General features: G+C 48.7%; 9 protein-coding genes across 9 annotated transcripts; 5 read left to right on the top strand and 4 right to left on the bottom strand.

Annotated features, from left to right (window-relative positions):
- Positions 1-417: 417 nt before the first annotated feature.
- Positions 418-3,457, bottom strand: An12g01000 (uncharacterized protein; the record flags this gene model as incomplete). Its single annotated transcript, XM_001395152.3, has 6 exons — positions 418-549; positions 599-630; positions 769-779; positions 935-1,135; positions 1,204-1,235; positions 1,376-3,457. The coding sequence occupies 6 exons, from the start codon at positions 3,455-3,457 to the stop codon at positions 418-420; spliced, it is 2,490 nt and encodes an 829-aa protein (XP_001395189.3).
- A 3,009-nt stretch (positions 3,458-6,466) lies between these two features.
- An12g00990 (uncharacterized protein) lies at positions 6,467-6,780 on the bottom strand (the record flags this gene model as incomplete). Its single annotated transcript, XM_059750662.1, has 2 exons — positions 6,467-6,542; positions 6,650-6,780. The coding sequence occupies 2 exons, from the start codon at positions 6,778-6,780 to the stop codon at positions 6,467-6,469; spliced, it is 207 nt and encodes a 68-aa protein (XP_059601777.1).
- A 764-nt stretch (positions 6,781-7,544) lies between these two features.
- On the bottom strand, positions 7,545-10,111 carry An12g00980 (uncharacterized protein; the record flags this gene model as incomplete). Its single annotated transcript, XM_059750661.1, has 4 exons — positions 7,545-7,645; positions 7,768-7,978; positions 8,224-9,266; positions 9,331-10,111. 4 exons carry the CDS (start codon positions 10,109-10,111, stop codon positions 7,545-7,547), a joined length of 2,136 nt encoding a protein of 711 aa, XP_059601776.1.
- Positions 10,112-11,777: 1,666 nt separating this feature from the next.
- On the bottom strand, positions 11,778-12,770 carry An12g00970 (uncharacterized protein; the record flags this gene model as incomplete). Its single annotated transcript, XM_059750660.1, has 3 exons — positions 11,778-11,948; positions 12,029-12,278; positions 12,358-12,770. The coding sequence occupies 3 exons, from the start codon at positions 12,768-12,770 to the stop codon at positions 11,778-11,780; spliced, it is 834 nt and encodes a 277-aa protein (XP_059601775.1).
- A 1,044-nt stretch (positions 12,771-13,814) lies between these two features.
- Positions 13,815-14,731, top strand: An12g00960 (uncharacterized protein; the record flags this gene model as incomplete). Its single annotated transcript, XM_001395148.3, has 2 exons — positions 13,815-13,878; positions 13,947-14,731. The coding sequence occupies 2 exons, from the start codon at positions 13,815-13,817 to the stop codon at positions 14,729-14,731; spliced, it is 849 nt and encodes a 282-aa protein (XP_001395185.3).
- An 887-nt stretch (positions 14,732-15,618) lies between these two features.
- On the top strand, positions 15,619-17,123 carry rhgA (rhamnogalacturonase rhgA-Aspergillus niger; the record flags this gene model as incomplete). The annotated part of the gene is made up of 4 exons (XM_001395147.1): positions 15,619-16,245; positions 16,302-16,340; positions 16,393-16,594; positions 16,651-17,123. 4 exons carry the CDS (start codon positions 15,619-15,621, stop codon positions 17,121-17,123), a joined length of 1,341 nt encoding a protein of 446 aa, XP_001395184.1.
- A 633-nt stretch (positions 17,124-17,756) lies between these two features.
- On the top strand, positions 17,757-19,840 carry An12g00940 (uncharacterized protein; the record flags this gene model as incomplete). The annotated part of the gene is made up of 5 exons (XM_001395146.3): positions 17,757-19,303; positions 19,353-19,366; positions 19,423-19,429; positions 19,547-19,571; positions 19,679-19,840. The coding sequence occupies 5 exons, from the start codon at positions 17,757-17,759 to the stop codon at positions 19,838-19,840; spliced, it is 1,755 nt and encodes a 584-aa protein (XP_001395183.3).
- Positions 19,841-20,452: 612 nt separating this feature from the next.
- On the top strand, positions 20,453-21,859 carry An12g00930 (uncharacterized protein; the record flags this gene model as incomplete). Its single annotated transcript, XM_001395145.1, has 1 exon — positions 20,453-21,859. The coding sequence occupies one exon, from the start codon at positions 20,453-20,455 to the stop codon at positions 21,857-21,859; it is 1,407 nt and encodes a 468-aa protein (XP_001395182.1).
- Positions 21,860-23,807: 1,948 nt separating this feature from the next.
- Positions 23,808-25,209, top strand: An12g00920 (uncharacterized protein; the record flags this gene model as incomplete). Its single annotated transcript, XM_001395144.1, has 3 exons — positions 23,808-24,576; positions 24,630-24,772; positions 24,826-25,209. The coding sequence occupies 3 exons, from the start codon at positions 23,808-23,810 to the stop codon at positions 25,207-25,209; spliced, it is 1,296 nt and encodes a 431-aa protein (XP_001395181.1).
- Between the last annotated feature and the right edge of the window lie 350 nt (positions 25,210-25,559).

Here is a 25,559-nt window from a genome sequence, read left to right as displayed (position 1 = left end):
GACAGCAAAGAACGATACCTCCCTAATCAATACACATTACCCGGACTACAGTACTACGTTACAACCCTTGAAGAATGACGCCACGCACAGCAATTATTGACGATGGCGAGAACGGAGCAGGATAAGAATATACAACTGATCGGCGTTTTACTTGCTTGGGCGGTTACCCGAATGGCCAATACCCCACATCTGAAGATAATGCCACATGATACGATACGATATGATATGATGAGCTGACGGACCTGATGGCGACCAGCTATGTTACGATTAACGACGATACGAGTATTTTTTTTTTTTAGAGAGTTAGATGGAGTTCTGCTGTTCCTCACTCTTCTCTCTGTTGTTTTACTTTACTTTATTTGAATCCATGGGTCACCTTTCTCTTTTACCTAGTTAGTAAACGCTAATTACTATATCTTAAATATCAGATAATCCAAATTGCTTCCCTCTACCAAAGGGAGGTCTTAATATAACAACCCACATATGATACTGACTAAGTTGATCTAACACAAGAGCCACAGGCAGCAAATCAAGTACAAGTATCTCATACTAATAGTTATACAGCACAGTAAGCTCCAGCGACATCCATCTCACATACTGTTATGTCCATCCCCTGCCCCCCAACATATACTATCTATGCTATAAGCTACTCCGTAGTACTTAAAACGAAACAGACTGGAATGCGTTCGAATACTACTACTTATGAACTAATCCTATCTTATCACCTAATAGTACGAAGTTCTGCTACTCATCTGGCATATGACATACAAGTTATACGGCTATAGCAATAGTAGTAGTAATAGTTAGTTCTTAGCATACAGTATTATCATCGAGCCACATTGGTGGTGGTAGTAATAGTAGTAGTAGTAGTAGTAGTAGTAGTAGTAGTAGTAGTAGTAGTATTGATTTGGGAATATAGAAGTAGCGCACTGACCATCGACACATTTCTCCGGCTGGAATCACCTGATCATGGTTGTTTTTGCTGACTAAGGAGAATGCGGATGTAAGTCCTTCGGCTGGTAGGCAAATAAATATATGTGGCTGAGCATGTCGTTCACATTTTGGAGTGTAAGATGGGGAGGTGCAGGTAGGGAGGAGGGAAGGGAAGGGAAAGTGCAATTGAAATATTACTAGCCTTTAGAACATGGGTTTACAATTAAATTATCCAAATGTAGTATGATCCTTCTACTACTATATACATACTGACTTCCGCTTCCATGTGTCAGAAAGTATCTCTATACATATTCTCCATCCCGCAGACTTAGACAGTAAGATTGGCTCTCTGGAAGCTGAACCCAAAGTCTTCGAACACGGCACACTTCTCCGTAACACCTGGATTCGCCACAATCGACGGCGGCATGTCCAGAACACTCACATTTCGCTCCGCGATTTCATACTCGGGCATGTAGTATCCGCGAGGACCGAAGATCTGATAAGTCGATGCATAGGCGGGCCCACGAAGCTTCAGCATCTCCAGATCGGGGTTGGGATTGCGGGTGCGGAAGAATGAACCGAAGATGTCGTTGAGGAGACGGGAATGCAGGATGTCCCGTTTGTTGTAGTATGGGGATACATTCTTCGTCTTGCTGTTGAGAGTGCCCCAGGCAGGAAGCACATCTGCGGAGTGGCACGTGGCGTTGAAATCAGTGTTGGGGGAGCAGATGCTGGGGACATCCACGGTGGTTTGGACGTGACCGTGTCTGACTTCAACTTCCCAGAGGCGCGGGAACGCATGTCGGCCGCCATGGCGGAGGAGATATGCCTGAGGACAGCTCCACTCGCTGTGGGTGAGCGCGTCCGCAACAGTATTCCGGACACTGTCAGAGTCCGAGGCGTTCAGAGGAAAGGCGTCGGTGGCGATGAGGGACTTGATGAGTGACGTGGGATAGGCATAGCTGTAGACGAGCTCAAGAGCAGCTTCGCTTGCCCCAAGGTTCGGGACATACTGATCAACGTAGAGAGCAGCCTCGGTAGTGACTGTTGTGAACATGGTTGGAACGCGGTTGGGTAGCCTGTCCGAAGCAAGAAGACGGTAGAACTGGTCGTCAATGACGCCACTGCCGATGTCATCTACTATGGGCATCAGGGGCTCGATCGATGCGAGGATCTCAGATGAATGCAGCCAATCGCTGGCGATGGTCTCGGTGGAGGCTGTCATGGCAGCTTCGAACTCAGTAGTGTTGTCCAGGTACCGGGTTGCCGGAACTGATCTCAGGCAGGAGATGAGGGCGGTTTCCGATGTGGTGCCGTTGCAGCCAACAGCCCCCGCGACGTTGGGAGTAACAATCTTGGTATAAACTTCACGTGCGAACCAGGGAAGGTCTACGGGGGCGGACTGCACAATGGCACCAGAGAATAGGCCGTGGGCTGCAGTCGAAGAGAGCAACGCAATCACGCTCTGACCTCCGGCGGATTGACCAAAGATTGTGACATGGTTTGGATCTCCACCAAATGCTTCGATATACTTGTTGACCCATTTCAATGCAAGTATCTGGTCGCGTGTACCATAGTTGCCGGTGGTGAGGTTGCCCGTGGTCAGCCACCCTAGAGCACCGACTCGGTAGTTGACTGTTACAACAACAACGTCGTTACGGCTGGCGAAATTCCCTCCATCGTAATCAACCATGGACGCCGTTCCACTGGTGAACGCACCACCGTAGAAGTATACCGCGACAGGCTTGCGGGTGGAGTTCCTGTCATGTGAAGAGGGCAGGACAGGAGAATAGACGTTCAGGTATAGACAGTCCTCCGAGATACCCCCATTGTCGAGTGTTCCAAAGCCCGAAACCGATTGAATGCATGAGTCCGCCATTTTAGTCGCGTCAATTTTCTTGGGACCTGAGTAGGGGCGCGGGGGTGCGAATCGCAAATCCCTTACAGGCGGGTCTGCGAAGGGAATGCCTAGGAACCGAAACGAGCGCCCATCACGATAGCCAGTCATACGGTAATCATCGAATGAGATAGAGATCTTGGACTTGTTCACGGCTTCCCTGTCCTTGTCGGTAGTGGGAGGGACGCTGGAGGTGCAAAGGGCAGGGAGTTGTCGATCACATGGAGCGGGAATGACTTGCTTACGGCTGTGAGAGTATGCCTGGCAGCCATTCGGTGAGCCCTTGGCTATCCAAAAGGAGCTATTTGCCGCCACATCTTTCGCGTAAACCAGATAGTCGAGCTGGTACCCTATCTCTGTGGCGTTGGCTTGTGATACATCCTGCAGCGGATAGAGGGCTTCGCCAATGGATGCACACCTAGATTCTGCGCTGAGGTATGGCAGTCGATCGTAGACCAAGACTGCGGCGGTGCCGTTGTTTCCTGGGCCCAAGTTGTTATACTTCAGAGCTTGGAGGGTACCCAGAGAATCAATGCTGGGGTGGGATCTTGCATCTGCTGGCGGAGCTGGGGCTGCCGAAGCAGAGCCAAAGAGAAGCAAAGAGCCCACGATGAATTGAAGCTGCATTGTCACAGACTTTGGCTACCCAGTGCACGCAAGAACAACCCACCGGGGAAGGCAGCAGCCCTTTTTAAAACCTTCATGGCTGCCAAGAGAGGTGGCCGAGAAATTTGGCCTTGGGGCTATTAGTTATTCGGCATGGCCGGAAGAACAATCCTTTCAGTCGAACGACAGAAACTGCCATAGATGGAGCATATACAGCCCAAATCGGTACTGGCGGAAGCTGGGGTGCATTGTTTTATCGCCAGAACTGCGGAAACTGGGGCATCGGTTGTTCCTGAGAGAAGATTCCATTTATCTAGCCGAGGCAGCCAATATGAATGGCTGTCTCGGCAAACAACCACCGGAACTTGCTTCCTTGGCACGCGACTGCCAACGGTTGATGCCAACGGTTGATCAACGATGATGACTGGAAGGTGTGGAGGCAGTGGAAAATCAAGGATAGCATGAGACTAAAGGAAATAGAAGAACGAAGAAGCTTCCTCAGTGGAGCAACCAGTCAGGCCACCGACTTTCGCCTTTACACTCTTACAAATCCGGCTTAGTGCTCCCTGAACGCTCTAGCCCTATGTTCTGGTGTGCAGCTGATATCAACGACCTGGATGCGTGGTTGAAATGATGTGCCACCCATTCACCAAGTTAACGATCATAGTTTAGCATCATAAATATCATAGCTCTTCGGTGCTTATCGAAACATGACCTTGTAAAATGCACAATGGTGGTGGAATTGTTGTAAGATCTCCTAGGCCGGTATTTCTCCTTCGCGTTGTATGGTAGCGGCGCTCCAAAAACTGGCACTGGTACTTGCAGCGCAAAACACTCGAAATTATCGATGGGTCGCTCGGATAGGGCGCTTTGGTGGGCTTTGGTTGGCTTAGATCTCTAGTCAAATCACGTTTGTTAGCTCGTCAGGTTCATGTGTAAGCAAGCCGAGGCTATGAAAAACCTTCACTTTGTGCTGCCATCCGTACGTCAAGGGTGTTTTCATAACATACTGGTTCATTTTTAGCGATCGCGCGGACTCTTTCGAACAATACTGCTTTGGCAAAGGCTTCCAGGCGACAGGAAGCCGAAACGATTTGCGAGTGTGAAGCGAACTAGAGAAGGAGAATAGTGTTAGTAGATTAGGTGATTTTGCCGCTGACAAACAAGAATTGTAGGGATACTGGCAGCCGTCTCCATCTTTGATAGGAGGAGCTTTCTCTTAATCCACCACTCAGACTAGTGTAACCGTCTGTGTGACATATGAGCCGCAGTAATAGCCTCGAGAGGAGCGAGCCTGGATTTCATGAAATTAGCGGAATCATCTGGAGAGGAAGTTCTCATATGATAAATGTAAGGTGCGAGTGCAGTTGGTTAGATGGATGAAGAAGTAGGTAAAGAGACGAGAGTAATAGGTATTCCACATCCACAAGCCAGATTCAAGACAGGTACGGAACAAGGGAGCTCTAACTTCTTCGTCGAGGAAAACAGGTACAGATTTATACTTACAGTAAAATAAGTGTTTTCATTAGAACTGATAGAGACGAGGTAGGCTTGTTGCTTAGACAGCCCAGGTGCAGAGGCAGAAAGCGGACAATATTAGGCTTCAGTATACAAGAAAGGGTTATCGACAAGAAGGTAGCGCTCTGGATTCACCTCACTGACTGAAAAGCTTGATGGGGGTAGTGACTTACGGAAAGAACTAGTAAGAATCGGTGGGCCGGAGGACCAACTGGTGTGCGGAGGTGGACTGTATGTAGATTTAGAACGGTCATACTTTCAGCAAAGTAGGAACAAAATACAAAATATGGGAGATAGAGGGATGAAATATGAATAGCATCAAGAAAAGGCAAGGAACAGTATAGTATGGTAAGAGCCTCATGGGGTGCGGATGCGGGAAGACATGATATAGACCTGGAGGGAAGGACCCGAATAGCTTCACCACCAGCAGCATCCCACCGACACCCACCAAATCACGCCCCCAAGGAAAGCCCAGCCTCCAGACTCAACACTCGGGCAAATGGGCCAGCTAGAATCACCTGATTCAGAAAAGTAAAAAAAGGGAGAGACAGGCAAGTTCTGGAAAATAATGAGTAACCAAACCCAGGGTAACCGAGTGGCTTAAAGGCAGGCTCGTGATTCTGTCCCCTTAGCCGTGTAGACCAGGGACACTCGGGAGTCCTGGGTACGATTCCGGTCATAATCGAGCGGCCCTTGACACTAAGCTCAAGAACGCGCCCTCGTTGACTGGAAATCGTCTGCAAAAACCCACTAAGCGGTTTTCGTAGCCTCCTATGGGTTGGCACCCCATGGTTGAGGTGAGCTTTTTGTTTTTCTAATTAAATAGATATGTCTCCTACTTTGTTGCGCTGCTAGAGATGTTTGGAGAAAAGAATCCTGGAAATTCTGGGAAGAGGGTATAACAGAGCATGTGTGGATGATTCGAAGGTTGGTACCTGCTGCAGGCAGAACTTTTGCACTTTCCCGTATGGGGTCGTATTCTACTACATCTCCCGCCTATGTTTAGATGCTTTTAGTTACTTCTTGACAAAATCGAACATACATTCATTTTTGCTGCTTTATTTGATGATTAGTCCTGTTTCCGCTTTTGCGTAAAACTAGAATAGCGTCATCAGCAGTCCGCTGTATCAGGCAGTACCTATTTAGCGGCTCTTGGAATAAATTGTCAAAGATAGATAAATTTATATATGCAAGGTATGTCGGTGAGGCGTATCTTAGATTGTATAGTAGATGTAGAATTCGATGTCCCAGGCCCATCCCAACCGCCCAACCGAAGCCTGGTTCTCTATTAAGTTATGCAAAGGGTGCAGCCTGTCAACTCTCCTCCAAATATTAACCCATAGTTTAACAGCAACTTACAACCCGGACCCCCCTTCCTCCTATTTCTGATGAACCAGGCCCGTCCATGTCACCCTACCAGGGACTATGTCACTGAGGACCCTGTAGGTGTTAGCTATACATACAAGCAAGGAATCATGACTCGGAACATTCACTGTATATCAGGTGCTCAAACTATTGTCCCAATTCCGTCCCTGGACCAAACAAAGCTTGTATAATTTTCACATGCCGTGCCGCTTTAGTAGAAGTGCTAGTGACAGGTGTTATATCAGAAGTAAAAAGAAGACTAGTATAGCAGAAATTGGCCTCGGACATATCTGCAGTAATGAAACGATGTTTGGGGTTACTGCCACTTACTAAATACACTGTATCTTCCGTTCGGAGCCCTTACACTCGACGACGGCCTTTATATCTTGCATGTGCTGATTCCCAAGCTGCCCGTCTGTTATTATAGCAAGGCCCTTCGTAAGCTCCCAATCGTATCTCATCGGTCTCTTGAAAGTTCCCCACCAGCAGTTTGTTCCGGGAATCGTGGAGGTCAGAGCATTGAGCAGCTCAACAAAAGCAGGGTTCACTGTGTCTTCGTCGGTTCACATTTTCTATTTATGATCCTGATGCCATCCCTTGTGGATCTCTGACTGCAATATCAATACTGATCCGAATGATCTCAATTCTGGATTATTCCAGTCGTCATTCCTCAACCTTTCAATATATAATTGATATGTTGGTCTTTCAACGAAAAGATTTTGTGACTGAGTGATAAGAGTCGTAGAAATAGCAGAACGTAAGGAACTTAGATTCTCTGGCTCCTTGCAGTCGAGTAGCAGGACACTCTAACTATAAAGGGAACTACTCTTTGTTTACTTTGGATCCCGAGTGCAGATAAGGCCGGGTGAATAATGTTTTGCCGATGACATTGTATGCGTTAGTCGCTGCTGTCCTCTCCGCTCTGGTTTGGGGTATGCGAAATGCATGGTATTGACAACCAGAGAAAAACAATAATATGAAGGCAGGCTGACTGTTTAATGGAAGAATATTGCCAAGCGATTGACTGTGGAAAAGAATGAAAAGGGCATGAAAAATAGATTGTTCCGTAATAGATTGTTTTTGCTACACAGTAAACGCAGACACTGCATAAGGAAAAACGCATGGGGGATAGTGCGGTGAAGGACATGACCGTACTCATCTCCGGGTCTCCAAAGGACGGACGGCTCAGAGAAAGGCGAAGAATTAAATTAATTGGCGCGCTTTCTCATGATGAGTTTTCCTGGACCATACATGTAGGAAAGATCTTTGCGTGTTGAGAAAAAGACACAAGCGAGAAGAAGTACAGGAAGTACTCTTCATTTTTGACTAGTTATATAAAATCAAGAGAATTGAATAAAAATAATAGAAATAGTATATTTGTAATCTAGAGAGCTGGCTCGATTCTATATAGTATAATAATATAGATTGAGTATGGTTAGGATAGTTACCATTACCATGATTATCCCTAATAGAAGGAGATGGGAAAAGAACAAGCGGCTTGGTTGAATACGTAGGATCACAAGGAAAAATAGGGTCAACCTCAAGATATAGATGGATTGATGTCCTAAAGCTCAGATGCGCGTAGTACTTGACAATTGAACAAGTCAGACTATTAAGATCCTGAATGTCGGGGCTTTTCGTAGTGGTGTTAGAATATACCTGTAAAGTTCACTCTATCTTTGATCATTATCATGAAGTCTGTCGCTCTCTGTTCACTGACCAAGAAACACTCGACCCTCGTTCTCATAGAGTCTAGCCATGCAAAGCTCCCTTCCCGGTCCCGCCAGTCTGCCGTCGGGTCGCAACAGCCTTTCCTCGCTCTTATACAAAAACAGCAAGGGCAGTGTATCATTCCTCCAAGCAGGCGCTCGCGCGCGCTGGGTCTTCCAGAGTGTGCCACCCACGAGCGTCGCCCCTGCGACCCAAACGACCAACGGCAGAACTACCCACTGCCAATGCACGGCGATATAAACCGCGGGCATCATCGCGTTGCCCACGGCCCAGCCCGAGGTCGACCGGGGGTCAGCGATGTACGCCGAGTCGCGTAGGGTCTTGGTCATCGCCGCGGCCACATTGCCCATAGCACAGGGGAGTCGGTCGGCGAGGAGATCGCTGCACCCGGTGATATTGCCCCACCCCAGCGCCTCGAGGGTATCGGACGCAGCATAGTTATTGAATGTGGGGGTAAACACTGTGTGTAGGACGCTGCGGCTCGACTGGCCGGAAAAGATGGCTTGAAAAAATGTCTCTATTGTTTTGCCGGCGTTAAAACCGAGCACATAGGACTGGGCGCTGTTGTTCTGCGGGCTGCTTTGGTTCACAGGGACGCCGTAGTCGGCCACCCAAGTGCCCGGAGGCGTAAGCGTATTTCCAGCAGTGACGTTGGCATTGTCGACAGTGACAAAGTTGCTCTGCGTCCAGATGGCAAGTGTCTCCTCACTGTAGGTGTTTTGATGGACGGCTGGGCGGAAGCTACGCACGATAGGATCCAGAAGACATTCGGTCGCCTCCCACAGAGTCCCATTCGGGAGGAGCCCGCCCTCGAAGAGGCTAACATTCGCGTGCTGTGGAGCTATATACTGAATCACGATCAGGCTGGCATTTGTATAAACCTCCGCGTCGGTGGGCGGCACTCCGGCAACCGAGAACGGGGTCATCACGGGGGAATTTGGGAGATACCAGGCGGAGGTGTTGGATTTGGGAAGGGTAAACGTGCAGTTTGTCTGACCGGCGTAGGATGAGTTAGCGGGAAACGTCGTGCAGTTGGGTATCAAAACGCTGGTGACGTTGGTGCAAAGAGTCCGGAATTCCAGGGATGCCACGGGTTCATCCCAGGTACAGTTACTGGACGTGCAGACAAACTTTGGGATTTCCCAAGGTCGGCTTTGATCGTTATTGAAAAGCGAATTGTAAACATTTCCCTTTAGTGCAGGGTCAACCTCAAAGACTTATGGGTTCGCTTTCTGTTAGTCTTGACTGCGTGTCTGGACTGGGGTTTGGCGTAAACATACAACTAGTCGCCATATCGGACCCGATAGTATTGTATATCGAGACAGTTCCGATCCGTGCCTTCCCTGATGGATCTGCTACCATTTTAACGTAGTTGTGTATGAGGTTCTGCGAGAATGGGTCAAATGCCAAGGCTAAAATCATAACAACAGCACCTAACCCTGCGAAATGTTGGGCACGTTGGTGCCAAACTAGTCTTAAACTCCCCCAAGCTCCCCGACTGGCCGAATCGAACAATCGCAGGTGAAGTAGTGGTCTCTTTTGTTGACTAAACCACACCCACTTCAATTGTCCCAATGACTCACCCACGGAGAATATAAGACTCGCTTTGGAGAGAGTACTGAGGGTAGAGATGACCGCGTTCAACGAGATATGCGGCCAGCTCGGTTGGGGCTGGTGATCGTAAACACTCAGAAGGGCCAGCATCGTAGCAAGTAGACCGGCTGAGACGACGACCCCAGCCAATTCAAAGGTAAACCGGTCTGAAGCATCTTTTGGCTCTGGTGCGCTGACATTGGACTCCGGAGGTTTGTCCTCAGCTGAGCCTCGCATGATCGCCGTATCCGAAGTTGATCCAGAGCACGATGCTTCATCCCTGCTGGAAGAGTTTGAAGACTGTGAAATGTTGCCTGGCATCGTCTCTTCGTGGTCGTCGAGCTCTCCGGTCTCCTCCCTGATTACGGCAGATGAGGACATCGCCTGTTCAGTCTCGTGTGGCTCAAGCTCATTGTTTAGCGGCTCATAGGCTGGCAACCGCCACCCATCAAGCCCGCTTGGTGCCATCGTTGAGTATCAGTACAGAAGGAAGATGATGGGAGTTGAATAGGTTGGGAGTTTAAAGAAGGTTATCGCGGGGGTTCAAGAGAGGAAGACAAACGAGGCTGACGGTGGGAAAGCAGCTGGCGTATGCACACTGCTGCACATATAAGCACTAAGATCCCTGTCCACACCATGCCGCCCAGGCGCCGTCTTCTCAGTTTGCTATTTCTACCTAATGAGGCTGAAACTTACGTGCACAGCCCACACACAGATAATTCCTAAGTAAGCTATTCAAGGGACATTGCTTGTAACTACCGGTCCAGACTGTTCGATTCAAGCGCACGGCTCGCACCGCAAAAACCCCATTCTCTAAGGAAGCCATTTGGTTGACACTGTCAGTTTTGAATTTGCATAGTCAGCCTCGAGTATGTCGACAATCACCCCCAAAGAAGGCAGCAATGCATCTCGTCTCGACTAGGTTCCTTTTCGATCGTAAAGATACGTGTAGCAATCTCTATCCATATCAAATCCTGCGATCTGCTTGGAATTAAGGTGAGAGCAATAGCTAGGTAGGAAAAAAAAGGCAGAGCCTTCATTATTGGATGAAGTGGGCGATCAGCGCAGTTATCCAAAGGTGCAGGACTGGCAAGTACGCCCCAAGACAGTGTATATATCTCAGTAAAGATAAAGCTCTCAGCTTAATCGCTTTGACATGGAGTCTATGTCAGTATAGGAATGAGTGCCGACTCTAATGTTGGCTGCTCTTGAGCAGGATGTTTAGAAGGGATGGACTTGCTCGAAGACTCGGTGGCCAGGCTGCGATCTACAAGAGACATCTACCATAGTCAAATTTATTTTAAGTAGAATGTGCTCGGACACGAATGCCAATGGTTGTCTATCACTAGAGATCTTGTTAACTCATACTCTTTCTTCATGCTAAGTTTTGGAAGATTCTGGGTTAGCAGAAAGTAGTAATACAGTTGCAGTTTGTTAATAGTAAAACCTTTGGCATTTTATTGTGCTTCAAATGCGAAACCCAATCAATCGAATGTTGAGTTTCCCTCCGTGGACGGCAGCATTGGGATTGTGGAACCTTTTGATGTCGCAACTAAGCGACCACTGTTGTGAAATTCTCGGTTCGCGGTCAGCCGCATATAAACTTGCAGCCCTCTCTACCGATTTGTCGTTCGCTGTCAATGCGGTTAATACGGCCATACCTACATCAAAGCCCGATGTTATTTACCGTTAGACCTTTTCTCTAAGGCAGTCTCGCAATCAAATGGATTAAAATATTTTTTATTTTTCTAATATCAATTAATTCCTGCTGGATTAATACTGAAATATCTCTAAGAATCTTTACTTAGTTATTATGATGCTTAGATATGATACTTTCTCATTATTTTGCTGTGAATAGCTGTCACTTTACTGTCTTTATGATAATAACAGGTATGTTTATTGGCGCTTTCTGTGACCTGGCTTCTTTTTTATTAATCTTATCTGGCAGAGAAGAAAAGAATTCAGCTATTAGTTCTTCTGCTTGTTCTTTATAATTAATGATAATAGTTCCCTATGCTCTAATGAGCGGCGGTATCTTCCCGAATATTGCATCCTTTCTAGGTTTCAGATACTTGGCGGCCTTTTATATATTATTATTATCTACAAGGGATTCCTTCTATTACTCTTTCTTATATTACCGAATAGGATCATGATCTGACTTCACCACACTTTCCGCTGTCTCTCCCAAGTATGCTATGTTGGGACACGTATTTCTCAGTCGCCTCGCTAGCCAAATGCGCTTCATTATTCTTGGTCTAGCAGTTAGTGCTTTGACAAACAACCTCTTAATCAGATAAAGAGCTAACTATAAATACTATAGATTTATATAGGAAAAGATACGGATATTCTTCTTTGCCTTCACCATCATTCTCCATAAGATCTCACTTCTCTACCTATCTCTGAATTCACCTTGCGTTGATTGGCGCGGCCTCGCGTAGCAAAAACTAATATACTGAATCCAAAGAAGAGTATGGAGCCTTCTCGAGCTTTTTTTGTATCAATGAGATGAAGAGCGAGGTGAGGATAGGCTTGTCCATCAACTGGTCTTGGTTCTGGCTCTAAAGCTCTAGGAACATACCACCAATCACGTCCCTTGCCGTAAGGACATGCGAGATCCTCTTCCAAGGGAAAGGTACTATCGGGGGTTTATAATATCAAATGTTAGCAGAGAAGGTATATCTGCCATGTAGTAAGATTGTTTCCAAGGAAATTACCCAACAAACTCAAGCGGTCGATGAAGCATTGCTTTACGAGTCGCATGGACATGGAAAAGGCTAGATATCTGACTACAACCGGTCTTGGGAGACACTTTGCCGATAAACTGATCAATGTTCGCAAAGAGACATTTCGTAGGATAGGACTTCTGTAACTGACTTGACTCCATGGGACGGAGAAGGATGGGACGGAAAAGGACTGGTGGGGAGATTGTAGAATTATAAGGCTTGGGATCATTCAAGTGCTCAAAGTCAAACCGAACCACATGTTCAACAGACTTAAGATTGTGCATATCCATATGACCATCGACAGGAACACACTTCCCATACTCCGTGTCTCTGCCAAACAGATTGTCGAGACCACGGCGGACCCTCGAGGCAGTTGACAGCATCGACAATGGTCTTTGAGGCATTGCGTATGTCTTGTGTTGGTGCGCACTTTATCTGGCCTAGGTATCCTAGAGCATTTAAATCCCTAGATCATGCATTTTTGAGGGGCAATTTAATGTTTTCTTGCCTGTACGATGTGCCTGTGAGCGATGATATCAAGTGAACGGCTTTTTGTATAAGACAATGATGGGAGTATTCTCCAGGTGGGCACCTCGGTGCGTCTCATTTAAGAATCAGCATCGAGAATTTGCCATCCATGCTGTTTTACTCATGAAATCACTATAGTTAGTTCCATTAGTGAAGTGAAGAGTTTGTTAAGCACCTCCCGCTTGACAGAGGCAGTAGTGGGCATGAATTTGTAGTAGCAGACAGTATTCCCTGTGTAAAGATAAACAGCAGTAAGTAGTTGAGAGAACCTCTCCATGCTAGAGGGATCTAAGGTAATCCTCGTAGTTGAGCAAACACATAGATTATGTCAAGGTAAACCCTTCATTGGAAAGACAATAAAAAGGAAAGGAATACCCCTGGTGGTTTCCTGTCTATGGGATCCAGATACTGTCATCTGAGTCACTTCCCCACTAGCTCAAGGACAGTGCCCACCCCGGTCTTCACCCTCAGGGAAAAGATATATGGAACAATTAAAGAAAAGACGATTAAATCAGAACTATGATCAGTGACTTCAGCCAAACGACAGGAAGCTATCAGATCGGTCATCTCGACAAGATTCATACATTGTTTTCAAGAAACGGGAAGTGAAAAGTATTAAGGAGAGGCTAATGAGCAGACAGAAATTTATGTAAATTGTCTTTCTACACTGGGTGATTTCTCCGCCTATAAATTTATTGCTACAAACCCAATTTATGAAATCTATCACATACTCAACAGGTCAATCCTTCCTGAAATCAATATAACCAGCGAACATGGGCGACAAGACCAGATGAATCGGGGACTCGGGACAATGATACCCCGCAAGAACATGGACCAATCATCGTTTCAGGAAGAGCAGACGATCTTTACTCCGTAATTAACTAATCCCCAATTCCTTTCATCTGCCTCAAACGCACGATATGCAATCTAAGCAACTAGTTTGGACAAAAGTCAACAATAATCAGCTAGCTAGTTGTCTAGTCGGTCAGTCAATCCAACAGCAGCAAAAATGTCACGGTCATCCATCAACCCTGACGACATCAATCTGCTAGCGCAATTCCTGGCCCACGAACAAATCCCAGCATCATCCCACCCCCCAATCAACACCGACTGCATCGTGATATGCGTTTCGGCAGTGCTTTATCCCGCAACGACCGTTTTCAAACACCTAGAGCGCAATCCCCAACTAACTAAAACACTGGTGCTATGCGGTGGAATCGGCCATTCCACGCCTTATCTCTACGAGGCCGTATCCAAGCACCCAGACTACGCACACCTCATCCCAGAAATCACAGGCAAGCCAGAATCTCACGTCCTGCATACTATCTTCACCCGGTGCTTTGATGCCACCTTCATCCAGAAATCCGGCTGCACGGTTCTACTAGAAGATAAGTCCACGAATTGCGGCCAGAATGCCACAGAAACACGGGCATTATTAGCAAGGAATGGTATTCCGGAACCTAAATCTATGATTGTTGTTCAGGATCCTACCATGGCTCGGCGGACGGTTGCCTCATTTGAAAAGGCGTATGCGCCGAGGCCCCCAAACTTGCTCAGCTGGCCGATTATAGTGCCCCGAGTTAAGATGGAGGGGGGTGAGTTGGTGTATGATTATGATGATGTTGATGAGAGTATGCCAGGGGTGACCGGGGGTTTGTGGAGTATGTCACGCTTCTTGGGTCTGGTTCTGGGTGAGATCCCACGGTTGAGGGATGATGAGCATGGGTATGGGCCCATGGGTAAGGGGTTTATTGGTCATGTTGATATTCCTGAGGAGGTTGAGTGCGCGTTTTCTAGAGTCCAAGGGGGGTTAGGAGAGAATTTGGTGAAGAGATAGATAGATCTTTTCCAGGTCGTGTTGTGGCTGTGGTTTTACTATGGGGAATCTCGCGATCGGAACTGCCGAGATATCCACTAGAGACCCATAATCATGATACCGTGCCGTGTGTATCTAACATGTACTGACATAGAATTTGTATTGATTGTATGCGGTTAGCTGCGTATCAATCTGTATATAACGGTACCATTCAAGTAATGTATGATACCATACGTAAGCAGACACGGCATCTCCCATCCGATACACTTTCTTGTCTCTGTTACATCTTCCACCGAACACAAGCTTCAATGTCTGCAGGTACGTAAGCTTGAATGCGAATTTCGTGGCCCCTTATCGACTGATGAGTGCACGTTCCAGCAATCATGAGACTCGCCAACGGTAGACCCTGACTCGTGGATTGCCAAGCGGCCCTGTCGAACCGCTAAAGGGACTTAGTTCTTGACTCTTCGTCAGCTCAGACATGATCATCGCTGCAATATCCCCTTCGAAATAGCCGAGCTCTCGTCAGCGTCGTCTCAAAGCCGGCGGGGTTCCTGCTCCTGACTCGATTTCTCCGTGAATAAGGAATTGCTCTGGAGGGCCTGAGCCAAAGCTTGACCTCTGATTCACGAGAAGAGAATGATCGGCATCGGCCCAGGAACGGGAAACCACCGGGACGAAACAATGACTCCAGAATTAATATCGAAGAAAGCTGCCGTCTCTCATCGTCGTGTTAATCCTTGCAGCCACCTCATATGAGCTGGGGTTATAGGGGCGGCCATGGATTCTCCGGTGGGAGGAGCTGCCCACGAGGTATTTGGCATACTCGATGTCTATATAAGGCCGGCGACAATAGTTGCGTTCCGTTGAGACCAAGCAGAGAGACACTTGCAAAGTAGCTTCTCACCATGCCTGCTCTTCCCATCCTCGCCCTTGCCCTCGCCCCGTTGCTGGTCAACGGCCAGCTCTCCGGTAGCGTCGGTCCGCTCACTTCGGCACACTCCAAGGCTGCGACCAAGACGTGTAACGTGCTGGACTATGGTGCTGTGGCGGACAACTCCACCGACATTGGGTCCGCCCTCTCAGAAGCCTGGGATGCGTGCTCGGATGGAGGTCTGATCTATATTCCTCCTGGTGATTATGCGATGGATACCTGGGTGTCTCTGTCGGGAGGCAAGGCGACCGCCATCATATTAGACGGCACTATCTACCGCACTGGCACCGACGGAGGTAATATGATTCTAGTGGAGAATTCTTCCGACTTTGAGTTGTACAGCAACTCGTCCTCTGGTGCCGTCCAGGGATTTGGATATGTGTACCACCGGGAGGGTGATCTTGATGGGCCACGGATTTTGCGACTCCAGGACGTGAGCAATTTCGCGGTTCATGATATTATCCTGGTGGACGCGCCGGCTTTCCACTTCGTCATGGACGACTGCTCCGATGGGGAGGTGTACAACATGGCCATTCGCGGTGGTAACTCCGGCGGCTTGGATGGGATTGATGTGTGGGGTAGCAACATCTGGGTCCACGATGTATGTCCCACGTTATGTCACAATAAAAAGCGCTCGGTGCTGACCCATGTATCCAGGTCGAGGTGACCAACAAGGATGAATGTGTCACGGTCAAGGTAAGGGCCATCTGGTATGATCACCCCTAGCTCGTGTACTGACAATCCGCAGAGCCCTGCCAACAACATCCTTGTGGAAAGTATCTACTGCAACTGGAGTGGAGGTTGTGCGATGGGATCTCTCGGCGCGGACACCGATATCACTGATATTCTGTACCGCAACGTTTACACCTGGAGTTCCAACCAGATGTACATGATCAAGAGCAACGGCGGCAGTGGGACAGTCAATAACACCGTTCTGGAGAACTTCATTGGTATGTTTGACCCACTCGAACGAGGTATATACAGCCTCTGACTAATGTGGTTGCAGGACACGGCAACGCTTATTCTCTGGACGTTGACAGCTACTGGAGCAGCATGACAGCCGTGGATGGCGACGGTGTGCAACTGAGCAACATCACGTTCAAGAACTGGAAGGGAACGGAGGCGGATGGCGCCGAACGCGGGCCCATCAAGGTGGTATGCTCAGACACGGCCCCTTGCACCGACATCACCATCGAGGATTTTGCCATGTGGACCGAAAGCGGCGATGAGCAGACCTACACCTGCGAGTCGGCGTATGGCGATGGATTCTGCCTCGAAGACAGCGATTCCACCACCTCGTACACGACCACCCAGACTGTCACCACGGCGCCCTCGGGATATTCGGCAACCACGATGGCAGCGGATCTCACCACGGACTTTGGCACGACCGCGTCCATCCCCATCCCTACCATCCCGACTTCCTTCTATCCCGGCTTGACGGCGATCAGTCCGTTGGCATCGGCTGCCACCACGGCATGAAATCGAGTATGATTCAGTCCGTGCCCATGTTTGACAAAGTATCCAAATAGGTGCTGGACTGGTTCGTACCGTTTGTAGATAGTTAATTAGTAAGTAAATGAATAATTAGTAACATTTAACTGGCGGTGTATACCTTTTCAGATGTTTTCATTTCTTTTGCTTCAAGATCTGCATCCCAGAGACTGGAAGAATGCGCAACTTATGCATATAAATGTGTGATTGGCTGGTGCTGAAAAGAAATGAGACCATCGGCCCTGCAGATCCCGCCATCTTATTAAGGTTTCTTCCGTGAGTTTTTCTTTGATGCTCATCTCATCCTCGTGTCTTGTGTAATCATCCATCATTAATCACCGAACATCTTCCTCCGCATCCGGATGTCTTGTTTCTTGTCGCTCTTCTCCCTCCCCATTTCCCCATTCACTCCTCCTTAACTTTCTTTCACTCTCACAAAATGACATCTGTTTGGCAGCCTCAGTGAACGAGATTGTGCTCCCGATCGCAGGTTGAGATGCGACCAGACAATTGCCGCCGATAAGCTTCGCAATTCTTCTGTCTCAACCCCGCAATTCCAAACCGACCGAACCAACACTGAGGATTTTATTCTTTAAGCTGTCATCCTCCATCACCGTGATCATGACGGGCGCATCCAAACCAGATGAGTCAGAGCCGGTATTATCGACGCTGGAAGGGGCATCGAACCCGCCGACGCCCAATGCTGCTGCTGCTGCCTATCGCTACAAGGCCGATCTGCTCAACCGCGCCATCCAAGACATCGGGATGGGCAGGTATCAGTGGCAGCTATTCGGCGTCATTGGATTCGGCTGGGCCAGCGACAATCTTTGGCCCATCGTCACCTCCCTCATTCTCGTCCCGGTGTCCTATGAATTCCACGTCGCCCAGCCACCGTTATTGTCCCTGGCCCAAAACATCGGGCTGCTGGCCGGTTCGCTCTTCTGGGGCTTCACCTGCGATCTGTTCGGTCGGCGATGGGCTTTCAACCTGACCATTGCCATCACCGCCATTTTCGGTCTGGTCGCTGCTGGCTCACCGTCTTTCGCAGCCGTAGGCGTCTTCGCCGCATTATGGTCCTTCGGCGTTGGCGGCAACCTGCCCGTCGACTCGGCCATCTTCCTCGAGTTTCTCCCCGGATCGCACCAGTACCTGCTCACGGTGCTGTCGATCAACTGGGCGCTCGCGCAGCTCCTCGCCAACCTGGTCGCATGGCCTCTGATCGGAGAAATGACCTGCGCCTCCGCCGACCACTGCACCAAGGCCTCCAACATGGGTTGGCGGTATTTCCTCATCGTGATGGGTGGCCTCGCTCTCTTCATGTGTCTAGCCCGATGTCTATTTTTCACTCTTTACGAGTCCCCCAAGTACCTCATGGGCAAAGGCCGTCACGAAGAATCCGTCGCCGTAGTGCATGAAGTCGCGCGACGCAACGGCACCAGCTCCTCTCTATCCATAGACGACCTCCAAGACGACGGGCCTATCTCCAGCAGCACCGAAACAACAACCACTCCCACCCGCACATCACCCAACAACGAAGCCCTCAGCGCCCTCGACCATCTCCGCATGCGCCTCGAACCACTCTCTGCCCCCTACGTGCGCGCCTTATTCCGTACCCCCCGCCGCGCCTGGTCCACGACCCTCATGATCCTCATCTGGGCCCTTGTCGGTCTCGGCTTCCCCCTGTACAACAACTTTCTCCCCTACCTACAGCAAATGCGCGGGATCCAATTTGGTGACGGTTCCACGTACATCACGTACCGCAACTCGCTCATCATCGCCGCAGTCGGCGTCCCCGGCAGCTTGGTCGGCGGAGTGATGGTCGAGATGCCTCGGTTAGGACGCAAGGGCACGCTCTGCCTCGCCACACTCTCCACGGGCGCATTCTTGCTCGCGTCCACGACGGCGAGTACCTCCGGTGGTCTACTAGGGTGGAACTGCGCCTACAGTTTCACTAGTAGTTTGCTGTATGCAGTGCTGTATGCATACACGCCGGAGATCTTTGAGACGCAGTACCGCGGCACCGGGAATGCGTTGGTCGCGGGTGCGAATCGGATTGGGGGTATCTTGGCGCCGATTATTGCTTTGGTGTCGAATATGGAGACGGCGGTGCCGGTGTATATTAGTGGGGGGATGTTTGTGGTGGCGGGGTTGTTGGTCGTGTTGGTGCCGTATGAGACGAGGGGGAGGATGAGTTTATAGTTGTTGTTGTGGATGTAGATGGGGTACAAAGTGTAAGTACCAGGATTAATTGGTAGGGATTGTACGCTGTGCTTGTATGACATGGCAGGCATATTGTAAGAGTACATAAGGGGGGCGGGGTCACTACATTAAATGATGATGACATGCTGGATATGATATGATATGATAGACATTAATCTCTAACAGGCATGAACCGGTGGCCGATGGTGTAGTACTGCTATCGATACAACAGACATCGTAAGAATAATCAATACAATAGGACACTCCGTGTTCTTTCACTTCATCATACTAAGTACTCCCACCTACACCCCTGCTTATTAGCTCCTCTTCATAAATATCAATAGTTAGTCAGTACTACACGCAACTATTCCGACTCGACTCCATCCGAGAATTGGAAGTACAGAAGATTAACAGCACAAACAGAAACATTAAGAGCCAACCTAGGGACAGATAGATGCATTACATGGACAGCATGCACATATGCACATGCACATGCAATGAAATAATAATGAGAGTTTGGAGGTAAGGAAAGAAAGTACATTACGGTTAAGACAATGTTGCTTATGCTTGTTTCTGCACACACGCGCGCGCGTCCGTCTACTAGGTTAACTACTAGCTATGCAAGGTAACTAATTAGGCGGAGATATGTTCCATGGAATAACTACGCACTAATTATTGATTACCAGAATGCTCGTGGATGTCGATGACCTGGCGACGATGGCCTTGAAGAAGATATGGCAGTTCATCATGAAGGACTGAGGGGACAGGAGAGCATGAAAATAATGCTAGAAGAGCAAGCTAAGCTAGTACCAGTACTTATTGTTGTTAGTGTATATAGGATATCAGGTCAAGTTCTCAATAATAGTAGAGTGTTACACCAGACATGTTTCTACATCATATGTGCTACTTCAAGTCATGATCCTCCGGATAAAGTGTCCTAGAAAGGACATATCAAGTCCGTCGAGATACTCCGTGTACCCCGTTAACGTGCCACCAGAGGAATCTGTTCAAATAGCAAGAGCTCTCCTTACGGCTAACTATATGAATGGACGTAGCCTCGCTAAGTAACATTGTCATTGGCGCCACGCTTCAATCCAACCCCTAGAAAAATCATCGCAATGACCCGCTACCGCACATCAAAGTATAAAGGCCCTAGCCGATATGAAGACCTCAGTCGATACGAGGATGTCCTCGGCCAACTGCCCATGCTGCAGGTCTATACCCACATCTTACTCCTTTTCACTATACCCGAAGGCATAACCCGTGATGACATCGTATCTGACCTGATATCGGCTGTCGCTATGATCCGCGAGAAGGTGCCATGGATGGCTGGAAAAGTGATCAATATTGATAAAAGTCCTGGTAATTCAGGGAGGTATATCGTTGTGCCTTGCCCGGCCCCTGACAGGCTCGTTGAAGTCAAGGACGTCTCACATGTGCTTCCTTCATATCCGGAAATCCAGCGATTGAAGGCTCCGAACTACTTACTGGACTCCCATCTGCTGGCACCCACTACGGCATTCCCTCAGCGGTTCGAAGACTCTGAGGAGGATCCCTCCCGTGTGATCCGCCTTCAGGCGAACTTTGTCGACGGGGGTGTGCTTATTGATTTTGCAATCCAACACAATATGACGGACGGCGGGGGTGTATTTGGCTTTGCCCGGCTCGTTGCTCAAGCTATGCGTGGGGAACAGTTCTCCGACGATCTGCTGGAGAAGATAAATTGTGATAGACGCAATATTGTCCCCCTTCTGCGTCCGGAGGAGCCGATGCTAGACCATAGTCATTACCTGCGCCCTCCCGGTGGAAATGTGCAGCTTGTGGGCTGCCCAGAATTAGCCCAGTGGCATGTTGTACGCCTGGCTGCAGCCAAGGTGACTGATCTCAAGACATGGGCCACTCCGCCGCCAGAAGAGTCAGATTCAGATGTGCCATTCATCACAGCCGACGACGCTATAAGTGCGTTTTTCTGGAAAAAGCTCACAATGGTGCGGAACCAGCGAGGTAATACGCCTGAAGACCGATCACGGTTCTCGCGTGCTATGGATGGCCGCAAATTGCTGGGTATATCAGCGGAGTACATGGGCGATCTTGTCCACAATGTGGCAGCTTGGCTATCCTTTCGTGAACTAGTCGAACTGCCACTCTACGCGATAGCATGCCACCTTCGCCGGGAATTGAACCATGCAAACACAGCGTATCATGTGCGAAGCTTCGCAACGTTCATCGCACAGCAACCGGACAAATCAACAATTACCTATGCCGGGGCCTTCAATCCCGATACAGATGTAGGAATGTCCTCGCTCTCGCGGGCAGATGTTATGCATCATAAGTTTGGAATACTCGGCCGCCCCGACTTCGTACGACGGCCTAATTTCTCTGAAAATGTATTACCCAGCCTGCTATATATCTTTCCAATGCGACGGGAGGGAGACTTGGAGATGCTTATTGGTTTGACTGATGCTGACATGGAGGCATTGAGACATGATCCGGAGTGGACTCATGTGGTAGAGTATATTGGATGAGCTGACGGAATCCCTATTGTAACTCAACGATTGAAATCAGAATATCGAGACCTCTTTGGTCTAGGCTGTTCGGCACCAATAAAAAGGAAGCACGAAAGAACCTCTGTAATAGTATTCATAGGGTCCTGTCCCTTACATAGGTCCAAGCAGCATCGATAAAAACCACTCCGCATGGTGTAGTTGCGGGTCTTGTGTTGAGTTGTCGAGCAAGATGGTAAAAGCAGATACTATAAAAGATATATAGCTATATTGCCTGCGTATTGGTTAGCTGCTGGGATATTTAAGGTTGCCGGATTGTGATGGTCTAATCCACCCAGTTTCTCAGTCGGCAAATTGAGTAACCGGCTCAATTCGGCTAGGGCAATAGACTATCAGTTCATCTCCCTGCGGTCGGGCTGAACCGCGAGGCACAAGGGGCAGTGAGGAATAATGACTTAAGATTGGTCGCACTGTTAGCTGGAGGTGGGCATGATCCCGCGAAACTTGAAAAGGAACAAGCTCGCCCGCCTGTCACTCCCCACCACTCACATTCACGAACTCGATGGGCTGCTAACCAATAGAAATGACTATAAAGTTGGTAAAGAAATAGCAGCACCACCTGGTTGACGGGTCAGATGGGCATCGTTGGGCGTGCTAGCGGAAGGTTGCGCACCAAGTGGTCGATGACAATAGGGTGATCGAATTGAAGGCCGCATGATGACTGGCTGGAAGCGAAGAGCGACAAATGCGAGATAGGGCAGTCCAAACTTGTAAGTCTTGCTCTGCAGCCGGTGGAAGTAATAACTTGTTGTACCGCGGCGATCCACCAAAGAACGCAATGAAGAGACTCGAGCCGAATGGCCAAAGCAAGTCTGCTTCTCGGAAGGTTTAGGTTGAGCCTGTAAGCAATTTCTTCCGGAAGTTGATCCGCAACTACCTTTATGGTTTCAGTCAAACATTTCCAGGAGCTAACGAGTGTAGGATCGCGCCCACGTACCAACTCAAGATGTAGCAACGAACCCACTATAAAACTACCAGATATAGTAACAGTGACGACCCATGGAAAGGTAGAGTCTCATTTCATGTGAGCAAGCTTCTTTCTCACTGGATGTCTCTGCCTGTTCGGATATCCAGGCGTACCAAATCAATCATACAGTTGATGAACACCCGTGGCAATTCCTTAGGATGTCCGAGATAAGTCCTACTAAGTTGGCTGTCGCGGGTACCGAATGAACAAGATCGAGGCATCTGGCGTCAGTGGCGCTGTTGCATATCCGAAACAGCAAAGAAGACCCATAAACCTTGTTAGAACGTGCAGATGCCAGGTTCCAGCCAGATACTCAGTGTTCGGTTCCAAACGTATTGGGAAGGTACCCCAGATGCCTGAACCGCTATGATTAGCATGATTGAAGCTTGCCCTGAAGCTTAAGCCTACGAAACCGGATTCGGAAAACTTTAAGTTCCAGATAGATCACATGGCAAGTAGGACATGACAATGGTGTTTGGTAAAAGTGCATAACGGTCATGTTATGGTGGGATTCAGTCCCGGCTACTGCATGGCATAAGTATTGGTTGATATTGTCGGTATGCGCACGCTCAGATCCCTCAATCATATATGGACCATGGCCGAGTCTCCTAAGGAAGTGTTGGTCACACTGACGTGCTTGTCATTCATGTGGGTATTCTAGATTATCGAATTCAGATGATCCACTGCATTCACTGTCATGGTCACAAAACTCATTGGATTTTATCCCTCAAATGACGCATTACCTTTGTCATTATATTGTACTGCAGTTTGGTTAGCATGCCCAACTAGGGTACGTGGCACTTGCAAAATGAGCGCGCAGCCATCGCACACGAAGCTAATACACTCGTGGGAAGGAAATGATTGCCAATACCCCAGTATATAAGGCAGGAGGGTGTTAATAGATGGTCATTTGGAGGAGCACCTTCAAATTCAGTACACAATATGAGCACCGGAAGAGATATCCTTTGTCAAAATCTTCAAGTCCTGCTGGACCGCCGTCGCGCGGAGGGACGACTGTACGAGCCAGCCTCGCCGGACGAGTATGAAGGTACAGTGGACTTTGGATCAAATGATACATTGTCCCTCTCAGCGTCCGGACTTTTGACCGAGGCTTTTTTGCATCAACTCGAAAGACATCCCCACTTCACTATTGGGGCCAATTCCACGCGCGTCTTTGAGGGAACAAGGCAATATATAGTGGATATTGAGCGTGACCTGGCTCATTTTCACAATGCTGAGGACGCTCTCTTCTGTGGATCCGGCTATGACGCCAATACAGCCATTTGGTCCGCAATTCCGCAGCCCGGAGATTCCATTGTCTTCGACGAGCTAGTGCATTCTAGCATCCGCGAGGGCATGAGGCTGGGACGAGCTAAGAGCATTCCCTTCCGTCACAACGACAGTCTGTCCCTGCGGCAACGCCTAGAAGAGCTCCGGGACCAGAATGGCGAAGTCGCAGAAGGTAGACGACTTGTGTTTATTGCAATCGAGTCAATCTACAGCATGGATGGAGATGTGGCTCCTCTTCACGAGATTGTAAAGATTGCATATGACACTCTACCCCGAGGGAACTATATCCTTTCAGTCGACGAAGCACATTCCAATGGCATCATTGGACCCCATGGCTCAGGAGTCGTTTCATTATATGGACTTGAAAATGAATTTTCGATCAGGTTACAAACCTGTGGAAAAGCACTGGCGTCAGCGGGAGGTACGACAACCCATCATTATTCGGAGATTGGCATTGCTAATATTATCGAATAGCGGTGGTATTGTGCAATTCGACAATCAAAGAGGCGCTAATCAACTATGGGCGGAACATCATATTCACCACTGCGCCATCTTTCACAGCCGTGGCAGCTGTGCGCGCTGCCTATGAGATACTGGCCACCCAGGAAGGACACAGGGTTCGTCCCGCCACCTTCGTAAAATGTCAACATTACTGATATCCATGTTGTAGCGCCAAAATCGTCTGCAAAAGAACATATGGTACTTCTACTGGACCTTGACAAAACACCCTCAGTGGGAGGATATCAAAGCGCGAAGCATCCTTTCCTTACCGACAGAGAAAACCTGGTATACCAGGCCATTCAAGTCCCCCGTAGTTCCAATTATCACAAAGCCCAAACAAGCTAACAGCTTGTGCAAGAGGCTGCGGCGGGCCGGATATTGGGTAAATGCGGTTGATTATCCCACTGTGCCCAAGGGAACGGGTCGAATACGGCTGATGATCCACGCGGACAATACCCGAGAGGAGATGGATGGGGTAATCCAGCTAATCATGAACTGGGCGATTGAGCAATATCAGCCAGTGGAGCCGGTTCAAGCCATGGCGAAATTGTGAGGTGGGTGTGCATGTGGGAGAGGAATGAAGGAAGTAGCGCTTTGTTTTGGCGGATGATGTTGTGGGTCATGTGTCGACCGTCTATCTTGGGAAACTGTAGTAACTAGTAGTATTTAAAAACTAAAATTCCCGTTGTACCATCTCGAGTCTGTGAGCCTTCATGCTTCTGTAGCTCTTTGTCAGAGTACTGTGAGGCCATTGAAGGATGGGAAAGACATCATCGACAGTACTTAGTACCAGGCGATGCTGCCTGCCTAGTTCTATAGCACAGAGCATGACTTCCACTCCTTTAATTACGTGGCAACTCTCATTCAGCTACCCTCACCTACATCCGTCTCAACAACCGCAGC

Source organism: Aspergillus niger, assembly GCF_000002855.4.
Source record: "Aspergillus niger supercontig An12".
NCBI lineage: Eukaryota > Fungi > Ascomycota > Eurotiomycetes > Eurotiales > Aspergillaceae > Aspergillus > Aspergillus niger.
Note: the sequence above shows the minus strand (reverse complement) of the source record. Positions and strands in the feature narration are given on the sequence as shown.